Below are 11,823 nucleotides of genomic sequence, written 5' to 3'. Positions count from 1 at the left end.
CATTTTTGGACAAACGGAGTGGTCCGTTGTACTTTTGGTAATTTCTTTCATGTTTTACAATTTCAGTGTCCCTTTAATAAGGCGTAAACTATTTCTTCCAAAAAACACACACGAAAGATGCGTCAGCACCGGACGATAGTGGGCGCACGAACACCAATGGAGTAGGGTAGGCCTATACCTGGTGGAGAGAGATGGGGGGGGGGGGGTGCGATATAATGATAGGGGATTAAGAGGTGGCAGCACCAATAAAGCCTTTTTCCTAGCTCTGTCCACATTCATATAACATTTTTTGTTGTTGCTGCATTCTATTGTAAATGTTTCTCTTTAACTTGTACGCTATGTTTTGTATTTTATATGTTTGTTGTGATGTTTTTATGATAAATGAAATATAGATCAATTCAATCAATAATAAAAAAGATGATACCTCGTGGGCGAGTTCGTTTATCTGAGATTGGAAGGAGGAAATCCAGTAGTCCTTCAAGCAAACCTCAAGAAGTTCTTGAATGTGTATGCCAAGTTGTTGTGGAAGTATGGTGCTATATACAACCATAAAACAAAAATATATTCCGACATGCATGTATAGCTTTTATACAAACATATCTTTACAACTTACGGTAGCCTATATACAAATAAAACCATCACGTCAAGTAAATGATGGATGTAACTACGAGTATTATTTTTATTAAGTTTAAGTTGATCCTGAATCATTGTAAAAGTGAGTTGTATGACTTAATAATTGTATGACACTTAACAAACATAAAGCCTTCTCTTTCTCCTTCGGATTGAAAGAAAATAGTCATCGAATAACCATCATGGATATGACTGCGTACCTTTACAACATTGCCCAACACTATTCTTATCACATTTATAAAGTACTGAAACTTAACATCGGCTCAGCTAGACATATTCTTTTTCTTCTTCGTGTGCACTTGGGTCCACCGAGGGTCTATTTGACGCCTTTAGCTATTGGAACCACTTAATTAATTGTTGTCCTTTTGCTTGAAAATATGAGTTCGTGAAATACAATATTATTTCTATTGCCAAATGCAATTATGAGCCTGGGTGGCACGTCTCTTTATAGGACCGCGCGTGCATACGGTGCATTGCATTTTCTTTTGTGCACAACAAAAGAAAAGGGCACCATGACTATAATGCAGACAATAATAAAGACACCCTCACCCCAACGAAATCTCTACCCCAGCCTACTTAACCTGCGGTGTAATCCTGGATTAAAGAAGAAAACAAAAGCCCGGATCAAAAGCTATAGCTGATTTGGTAGTTTTGCTTTTGTTTTGAAGCGTTAATTAGCGAACTAGCTGCAAAAAGGAGCTGCACGCGTGCCTCTAGTTTAGCTTTCACAATACAAACAATAACAACAGCAAATCACATGCGCACGCTTGGAAAGCCACTGCGGGAATCGAGTTCTAAACGTACCACGACGTCACTTTAGCCTAATTTTAACTTTTTCCAGACCTTATAAGCTGATATCTAATCATGTCGCGGAAGGCGATTCAAGAATTTGAAGCTCGACGGAATGATTATAGAGGTGGATGGATGAAGGGAGCCAAAGGGAATGAGAAAGTTATGGTAAGGATTGAATTTTGAAGTCGAATGAGTCTGCATCATAAAGCCTCCCACTGCTGCACCCCCTACTGAAGCCCGGGTGTTGGGCCGCGGGCCTTGGCGGACTGGGCTAGGGTTGGTCGGTTTGAAATTGAGGTGTGACTCGCAAGAAGCTTTATTCATGCCCTTCGTCAGGATATTTAAAAAGATTGCTCCTTGTTTTTTTAAAAATATTATACATTAAAATGCACTTTGGTAGCATTGCCAAGTGTATAGACTCCAGTATCATGACATGTTTGAATGGAACCACTTCCTTGGGCTTTAAAAAAAAAAAGTTTGTCAATTAGATCTCAGATAAACTGAAGATTGAACTGATTTTTTGAAGAAGAAAAGAAGTAGGATGTAGATCCAGTGGGAATTGTAAAAATTATAGCAATAATTTGTAGATAAAGAAATATCTATAAGGTAAATGATCAATGGTGGCAATTGGCTTTGAGTTTGACACATCCTCCCTCCCCTGGGGCATTATATACATTGTATTTGGAGTTGTCTGCATATTAATTTGTCCATCCGAAGTAGGTGGCAGGGTCAACAGATTTTTTTATGGGGGGGGGGGGGGGGTTTGCTTTTTTGTTTTAAGTGCCTAGATCTACATGTATAGTGTAGCTTTAAAAATGTTAGACTCGTTACAGCACAACATCTACAATGTAGATCTAGAGCAACTTTCAGCTCAAAGTACCGGTAGTTTTTTTGGCAAGTCTTTATGTTGGTTAAACTTAGTGTCTCGGTAACATTGTTGAAGGTTGATTAAAAAATTGTGTGATTTTGGTATGAAATGTTACTTATTATCTTCCTTCTGTTGTATTAGCCCTCTAACATGCAAACAATCCTGAAAACATTCTCAAACCACAAAGATATTAATGGTTTTCTAAGAAGGCGTCACTGGTCAACACCCTCTAACAGTGATGAACAGTGGTAGTGGTTATTTAATAGTAAATTCTCCCAACCGTTTCCCATGCAAATAGACAAAAAACAGGCTTTTAAAAATCTGTCGACACCTAAATGTCTGGAATGGTATAAAGAGCCAATTCATTGCTTTGTGACGATTTACATTCACCTAAAATGTAAGTAAATCGTAATAATATAGTTGGAAGAATTAAGGTATCGATCAGATCAGTTTTTCCCAATTTTTATTGTTAATAATGGTCCGTTTTTCACTCAAACAGTTTTTATCTGGAAGTTTTAACAATTGATGAATAATTGATTTTAGATCTTTGCTGTGACTTGTTCTATTTAAATGTTATATGACATTGATTGTTGTCATGTACGTTTTCTGCTATTTATTTAAGTTAGTATTGTCTGTTGGGAGCCAGGGGAGTACAAATAACCAAATAATTCCCCTGGCTCTCAACAGAGAGGTTAAATTATATTACATTGTTATGTTATTTATGTTATTTGTAGTTACTGTCTATGATATGTTAATGTATTGTTATATTTTATACAAATGTGAGCTGTAAGACGATTTTTATGCCTTCATTTTATTTTGTGCATGACAATAAAGAAATTCAATTCAATTCAATTAAAAAAACTTTCAGATTATCTTTAATTGTACATGTACATCTAGCATTGAAGTCACTACCTTAGCACCATTTTCTCTCATCTAATGTAATTCATTATACATGTAGTCTCATTCTCCTTTCATTTACATTTACATTAACAGTTGACCAACAACAACCTGCCCAACTACACAGTGAGGTCACCAACATCCAGAGGAACCCAGACGAACCAGGCAGAATCCAGGACCTGGTCCTCCTCCCCTCCACGGAAGACCCCATCCCCAGCTCTGCATTACAGAAGCAAGTCACCGCAGGAGAGAGCAATGGATGCGCCCGCGCCCGTACAAGGATGCATCTGTTACCGGGAACACACCAGCGTGGCTTGTTGCTCCTGTGGTCTCATGTTAGTTGGAAGGGTTAGGATGCAATGCCCCTGTCATCCTAACACCATTCATCTCATGGATGTTGAGAGGTGTCCCGAGTGTTGTAGCGCCACCCTCACAGAGCTGAGGACCACTTGAAGGAAGTCATAACTGGACTAAGTACTGTTGACAGTTGTGTGTCATTTGATGAACCTGTACTGAACAATGGAGATTTTGCTCAGATTTGTCTGTCCTGTGAGGTATCATTCATTCCTTAGATTACCTACAGATCTAAATGAGTAACTTTTATTTATTTATTTTATTTAAAAGTGCTTTCTAAAGTATACCTTTGGCAAATTGCTTTCTGACTAAATACAATAGGTCCATATCCAACATTTCAGACACTGATTTTTCTTTATTTCTCAAGCAGTTTAAGACAACATGTAATGTACAGATCTTTTTCTTTTTACACCCCTTTGAATAAATCTAGTTTGCCCTTCAACTTTTATTAACATTTTGTATTACATGGATATTTAACATGCAGAATTGTTTACAACATGAAGGTCATAACGTCCTTTTCATGTTTGTTTTGTTGTAATCATGGCTTTGGAGAAGAGAAGAAAAAATCAAAATTTTCGATCAATCCATTTTGTTCTGCTGCTGCTAATTTATTGCTACAAGTATGTTACATGTATCAAGAAAATACCTGCAAATTTGTAAATATTCTTTGCACACAAATAGCAAAGTAAAGCCTAGAGTAACTGTTTCATGTAGATAACAAATATCTTTCAAGGTCAAGGTCAACATTTGAAGGTCAATTTTCCAGGACATGCAATTTCAGTTTTTGTCAACTGATTAATTAGAGCTGATCAGCTCAGGCCAGTTCAGTTTTATGGAGGTACTAGTAAAGAAAAACAATATCCTGCATTGTGGTTGCCATGGTAAAATGTCATCAGTGGTAGATATGAAAATACCAGTACAGTCGAACTAAGGTTAATATACAAACTAAATTCATATATAAAAATCACAATAACTTCAGGACTGCAAATATTCTTGTGTTTGGAAGAAAAAGCAATGTTGCAACAAAGAGATGTCTATGTTTCATTTAATTTGTATCTTTTCTACTAGGCTCTCAGAGAATACATGTACATGTGTAGTTGTGCATGCCAACTGCTGAAAATAATGACAGTGCCTTTTGAAAATGATTAACCCTTCGCCTTACCAATGTTTTCTTCCATTTTTATAAGTTTTTGACCTATTGCATCATGAGAAAGATAACATGTGTACATGAAGTTTTCTTTTTTGGTTTTCAAATTTCATTTGAACATTATTGAGTTCATCATGTTAGTTTTTAATGAGCATTACATTTCACGCTTATGTGAAATCAAAATCAGTTGAATTTTGTACATAAAAAAAACATTGATGGATAGAAATAATCTTAAAAAGTAGTACCAGTACAGAGATACATGTGCAGTATATAGTGTATTTATATAATTACTCCTTTGCTTTGTTTTAAATACCTTGGTTACATGTACATGGAGAACCAAATGATGACAAAAAGTCAAATATTGTTTTCATTCAGTCTTGAAGTTTATTTTTTCAAAATGCCGACACGTGTTTACTCTCTATGCATAGACAGTACGAATCAGGGTACAAATACAGGTTCTAGGTTATCCCCTGGACAACCACCCTGCGGATAACCAACCCTGGGATAACCACCCTTTATGACGACTACCCCCTAGGACAACTACCCTGGGGGTTGTCGTCCTAGCGGGTGGTTGCCCTAGGGAGTAGTTGTCCTAGAGGGTGGTTATCCAGAGGGTTAGGTGTCCGGATAGGACAAATACATTGTATAGTTTTGAGAAATATTGTGTAAAAACAAACAAGACCAAAGTAATGTACATCATGCCGAAGTACTGTACCTCCTTTTTATGTATCAATTTTTGTTTTATAATAAACAGATTATATCGATTAAATATTCTTTTGTTTTGTTCGGATATATTCACCAATAAGGGATATTGTGTTATGAAAAGTTATGTTAGAAAGTACAGATGGAGATGAAATGATTGAGGTAAAAAATGAGGGAAAGAGAGAGAGAGAGATGAGGGAAAGACAGAGAGAGAGAGAGGGGGGAGAGAGAGAGAGGGGGAAGAGAAAGAGAGAGGGCAGGGGTGTGACTTATGACAAAGATGGATAGTTGTTACTGTATACAAAAGAAATTTCAAAGAAAAGGAGAGAGAGTGAGTGAGGCAAGGGGGTGGGGTGGCAGGAGATAAAATAACACAAAAGAACATGGGAAGGTGTAAAAATGAAATATATAGAGAAGGTACATGAATACTAAAAATGTATAATCAGAAGGCATATCAAGAGTACATGTAATTTTAATTAGAAATGGGAGGGATATAGTGAAAAGGACGTGCATGCCAATACCTTGAACTTCAGTGCAATTACAAAAAAGCCTTTACTCTTCAAAAAAACACTATTAAAAGTTTAAAACTGCATGTACCGGTATATATTCCTGCATTTAATCTTGTTCATTTATTTCAAATCCCCATGTTAAAAGAATTACCCGTATTTGAGATGATGGCCACCATCATTCAAGTTGCTGCACAGACCACCTGTCTAGATAAAGACCATATGTTTTGTTTCCCTTCAAATAAAATAAGTGTTTCTCATTGAAACATGCACTAAATAAACTACATAAAGACCATGTACCTTTTTTTTGTCTCCCTTGAATGGTCTTTATGTACAGGTTTCACTGTATTCATATCTAAAGCTAACTTATTCAAAAGCATACCTTAAGACAGATAGTGAACTGTAAGGTGCCATCCCTGTCACATTGTTCCATCTAAGGCTAATAACAGTAATATTCGCACCACCAAACCAACCATATACCATTTCTAGAACAACCGATTCTTTTTGTTCGGTATACAATGTAATTTTCTATTCAATATGTTTTTGGCCAGGGCATTGTTTCACGATAAAGTCATAATGGACAAGTTCACAGACATCCCATTGAAAGTAAACACATGATAAATTTAATACATGCACTACCATGGATTGTCTGCTAAATTGTACTTCCGATGGTTTTGTGAACTGCTACCCAGGTGTCAGTTTCGTTGGTATGGCGGGGTATATCCTGTTAACAAAAGTTTGTTGCAACAATTATGACAGATCATATTTCTGTTTACTAAAAACAAGCCAAAATATCATAAAAATCAATTTGTTTATTACTTTATTCCACACTTCACCTGGCAAAACCTTTTGGCTAAATTATACTAAAGCCTTTCCTTATCTTTAGCATTAATCAGATAATGTAGCTTTGTTTTGTTAGAAAAGCTTACAATTTATGTAGGGCACTATGGAGATCAATATCTGATATCTAAATAAACAAACGTGGTCATATCCATTGCCCAGAAAGAGAGAAAACTGATTTGTTTATCAAGGGTATCATACAACATGACAAGGTGGTTTTGTCTCTACATGTATCAATTATAAGATTTATAAGATGATGACATGGATCCTAATCAAATGATTGGTTGAAAGCGTACACGTGACCAGACATTTATCTTGCCTAAAGCGTAATTTGGATAATGACCGGTCATTATCCAAATCATGTTATAAAACAACAAAAAAGCAATCTTATTAAACAAATAATACATATCATTTTGTTCAGGGATTAGTAAAATTAAATTACCCACACCTGGTACCTTCAAAATAGTCTAAACACCCTCGGCTACCGGCTCGGGCGTGTTAGACAGTTCCGGAGGTACCTTCTTACTAATGCCCTCACTGTTGTGTATTATTTGTATACTAACTACCAGTACTAAACATTACTGAAAAAAATGACATGATAGATATTTTATTTAACTCTTACACTGCCATGAGACTGCTAGCGCGCTATTGTTATAGTGCCATGTGCACGCGAGCGTGCTATCGATTGAAAGCCACGTTCATGCTAGCGAGCCACCGCTACGGTGCTTTGTGCGCGCTAGCGCGCAGATGTAATAACAGTTATTGTTCATGCCCATTGCACCGTGTTGAGTGCTTTTGCAGCGCTATTGAAAGTACCAACGCGTGCATCAGATTATCGGCTTTGGATTACGCGTCTTTGTATACAACAGTCAGATTGGATTTTCTCGAGTAATTTAGAGATTTGTTTTTGATATCATATATCATCATTATGCCTCCCCATCGCATTGGATTGGTTCGACAACTCACTGATAGTGCTTATTTACTTCAGCAAAATTACAAATTCATGAAATGATATTGGTATCAATGGAAAAAGGGTGAAATTTCCTACAACTCTCATGTACAATGTTTGTTTATACAACATACGAATGAGAAGTTATAGTGGATCAAACATAGTAAAGATTTTAAAAACACGCACTTGAACCAACCCTAAAATTAACTTGGCACGCAGGGGCTTTGTTGCTGGCACAATAGAGATTAGCACTGTGGCACTGGGTGCATTGTATGGGTGGCAGCTTAAGAGTTAACTATTTTAATTATACATCACCATAAGAGCAGTTTGAATCATGAATGTCCCTACATGTCGTTATTATCACCATCAGTCACTTATCGTTATAATCTCACGTGATGTTCACACTTTTCATTTTCCCTGTCTGTCTCATGACCTTTCAGTCTAGTAGGCTGTTAGGAGTCATGGGCTGTAGCCAAATGTCATGTGTTCAAACTGCTCACCCATCCTGTGCTTTGAAAGTGTTGCATATTCATCTTTCATCCACTGATTTCACTCTCTAGTTGAGATTATCACCATCACAATTCGTCTCATGAACGATCTTCAGTTTTCTTGAGTCTTCATTGGATTCTCTCCATGCTCTTCATTATCTGATGGTGCTATACATAGAACAGTCTACTCCTGAGAAAGATGGCAGCCTGTTGTTCCTGGTGGTGTTCTGCATTGGAGCATACACCCTGATCTGCCTCATATGAGTGTCCCTGCCATTCTGATGGTTCGACAAGGCAGCGATCTGTATCATGAATGTCCTGATGGGTTTCCCGTCCGAGTCTGCCAGCCGGATCGAGATCCAACCACTCGGCTCACCGAGTTCAAGCAACTCTACTTCCTGGAGGTCATGGAAGTTGTTTCCAGCGCGGACAGAGATCTTGTTTGGTGTGTAGCTCTCATCTGATTTGAAGTCTGCGTAGAGGGCGACGCTGTGGACAGTTGTTTTGCGACGGAACTGGATGTTGACAAGGTGTGGTTGTATTCCATCTGATTGCCAGTAGGTATCTACAAGAGGGAAAAAAACATAAATGTTGCAAAATTATTAATGTTCCATCATTTTGGTGCTTGGTATCCATACATGAAAACCTAATACAAAACTTACAAAATGTAAAAGCATAATGAACCAATATGGCTTTCAGCTAAGGGAAAATATCTGTTAGGCATATTTCATTTACAGATGATAAAAGCAGGGTTCCACTGGATGTAATTTGGATGGGGGACATTTCAGGGAAAATGTACTGGTATTGGAGAGGGGACAATTAGGGTTATGTTGCACATATTATTATCATTATTATTATTATTATTATTATTTTTTTTTTTTTTTTTTTTGGGGGGGGGGCGGTAAAGTCTTGAAAGTCTGGCAAATAAGTTACACAAGTAAAATTAAATAGGATCTGACTTTTAACCAGTAAGAATCGCGTTTGGGAGTTGCCTTGGGGTGCATTTATCGTGCCTTGCCACTCAGAATCAGCGTTTCTATATGTACATATCGAAACCCACTATACGAACGTGATTTGCGGGATGTACCGTTTATCGTCTCTTCACAATTCAAAATAAAGTCCTTGTCTCTGCGCAGCTGCTTTGTGCCATTTGACCCGGAAAGCAGACAGTTTCTCGGAGGTCAACTAGATGGACGAGTACACACACATGCTTGTACAAAAACATTACACGACACATGCTCCGAACTGGAAATTAGCCTGGGAAGGTTCGATTTGTATGTGGGTTCAAAACAGCTTTGCGTTTATCATGACTCAGAAACGTGGTTCTGGCTGTATGTCACATTCAATAATGCATTTTTTTTGGCGTTACAATATGCCTATATCTAAAGACGGTTGAAAAAGGCTTTGCGTGTATCTCTTTCAAAATTTGCCTGAAATACGTTTGAAAACGCTGATTTTAGGCAGAAAATTGGACAATAAACGCACCCTTGGATGTCTTGAATAGCTTGCTTTGCTTATTTGCAGATCTTACCGGTTGAGTTGTCTCTGAGCTGATCAACTCCAAATCCTGGCTTGCATGATGAGAGGGACCAAACAGCTTGGGATCCTATCTCCCTTAGTCCAGTTGTAGTCAGATCCACATCATCTATCTTATTCCCAAGACTTGACATATTGACAGCGCTCCTGTGAGAGTTAAAGAAAATGTGGTTAAGATACAATATAGGTACATAATGTATACAGCCCAAGAAATCTTGGTCTGGTCACAAAACCTACCCCAAGTCATGACTATTTATGATCTTAGGTGATGTCATGAGGCTACCAAACTATTACTTGCAAAATGCAAAATAGATGTTTGTATCATTTGTGATACCACTCTCTTAGATATTTACTTTTAAAAACAGTTTACATTAAATTAAGCCTCATAACCTCTTAAGTAACTCAGTTTACAATCTGATGGATCGTAACGAAGAACACACATAGCAGCATTATTATACTTTTTGTCTATAAAAAACTGTTTAGACGTCCTCTATTGTTCTCAACATTTCAAACACTACTGTACAAAACTCAACTGAGTTCACTTAAAATCGGTACTTTAGTAACAATTGATGACACCTAAATAGCAGTAAAATACAATCTTTTCAACGTTATACCAATGTTAGAAAGAATACTTTGAAAATTCAAATCATGAGTCTACTGTCGAACGTGCCGATCCGCCACTTCATATTAATTGTGTGCATTAGTGTGCAATGTGTGCATTGTGTGCAATTGCTGCCTCTCAGCACGTAGTACATCAATAGAGGTCAATACGCCATTATGCATTAGAATGGACTCTATGCTTTGCTGGAGTGACGTAGAATATATTTTTTTAGCAATGAGCATGAGTATTACAATCATAAATTTGTTGCTCATCAGGGTTTTGTGAAGAGGGTTGTCGCTACATGTACATCATGATATTATAGACTACAGTACATGTAGGTCGCAGACAAAGATATCTGTCATGGATTTTGGGAAGAAGAAGAAGAAGGAGGAGGAGAAGAAAAAGAAGAAGAAGAAGAAGAAGAAGAAGAAGAAGAAGAAGAAGGAGGAGGAGGAGAAGGAGGAGGAGGAGGAGAAGAAGAAGAAGAAGAAGAAGAAGAAGGAGAAGAAGAAGAAGAAGAAGGAGAAGGAGAAGAAGAAGAAGAAGAAGGAGAAGAAGAAAAAGAAGGAGAAGGAGGAGGAGAAACAGAGGGAGAGGAAGAAGAAGAAGAAGAAGAAGAAGAAGAAGAAGAAAAAGGAGGAGAAGAAGAAGAAGGAGAAGAAGAAGAGAAGAAGGAGAAGAAGAAGAAGAAGGAGAAGAAGAAGAAGAAAAAGAAGGAGAAGGAGGAGGAGAAACAGAGGGAGAGGAAGAAGAAGAAGAAGAAGAAGAAGAAGAAGAAGAAGAAGAAGAAGAAGAAGAAGAAGAAGGAGAAGGAGAAGGAGAAGACGAAGAAGAAGAAGACGAAGAAGAAGAAGAAGAAGAAAAAGAAGAAGAAGAAGAAGAAGGAGGAGGAGGAGGAGAAGAAGTGGGAGGAAGAGAAGAAGCATAGACTTGGAAACCTTAGTTTTACTTTTTGCATTGACACTGCTGCGTCGTCTAGTTACTGCTCGGAATTTTACATTTTGGGGAATTGGGCTCACTTAATACTCCAGCCCCCTAGTCATATTGTGAATAAGATAACAACATAGTCTATACAAGGAAAATATGATCGAAAATTATTGTCAATATCAAGATAAATTTTAGGTGCGCAGACATATCGTAGTGCTACCCTTATATTATTAAGTTCGTACACAATTCTTAATCTAAACAAGATTGGCCAACACCAGTTTTAACCTATGGGACCACACGAGCGTTTCTGTTAATTAAATTTCCCAATATTTTTCATTTTGAATAAATTCGTTAAATAAAGTGGACACATCCACAAATTGATGAATCTCATACTTCATTCCACATACACTGATACATGATTATTCAATGAAATTGGTATTTATTTACCTTCAACTCTGGGACTCCTCGTACCGGTAAAAATCAAAAATTCGTGTGTATGACGTCATGAATGCAAAATAGTCTTCAATCGAATCGTTGTTCTTTATGTTGGATAGAAGGAACCCAGTCAGCTTTGAGTTATATAATC

General features: G+C 37.3%; 2 protein-coding genes across 2 annotated transcripts; one reads left to right on the top strand and one right to left on the bottom strand.

Annotated features, from left to right (window-relative positions):
- The first annotated feature begins 1,418 nt into the window (after nt 1-1,418).
- On the top strand, nt 1,419-5,459 carry LOC105439514 (uncharacterized protein CG13380-like). The gene is made up of 2 exons (XM_011668610.2): nt 1,419-1,587; nt 3,284-5,459. Exons 1-2 carry the CDS (start codon nt 1,495-1,497, stop codon nt 3,638-3,640), a joined length of 450 nt encoding a protein of 149 aa, XP_011666912.1. The 5' UTR covers nt 1,419-1,494; the 3' UTR covers nt 3,641-5,459.
- A 2,531-nt stretch (nt 5,460-7,990) lies between these two features.
- LOC578419 (anaphase-promoting complex subunit 10) lies at nt 7,991-11,747 on the bottom strand. Its single transcript, XM_011668609.2, has 3 exons — nt 11,685-11,747; nt 9,705-9,856; nt 7,991-8,738 (listed from the first exon to the last, which is right to left on the bottom strand). Exons 2-3 carry the CDS (start codon nt 9,841-9,843, stop codon nt 8,329-8,331), a joined length of 549 nt encoding a protein of 182 aa, XP_011666911.1. The 5' UTR covers nt 9,844-9,856; nt 11,685-11,747; the 3' UTR covers nt 7,991-8,328.
- Between the last annotated feature and the right edge of the window lie 76 nt (nt 11,748-11,823).

The sequence above is a fragment of the Strongylocentrotus purpuratus genome, unplaced genomic scaffold (genome assembly GCF_000002235.5).
Source record: "Strongylocentrotus purpuratus isolate Spur 01 unplaced genomic scaffold, Spur_5.0 spur5_scaffold_15, whole genome shotgun sequence".
Taxonomy (NCBI): Eukaryota; Metazoa; Echinodermata; class Echinoidea; order Camarodonta; family Strongylocentrotidae; genus Strongylocentrotus; species Strongylocentrotus purpuratus.
Note: the sequence above shows the minus strand (reverse complement) of the source record. Positions and strands in the feature narration are given on the sequence as shown.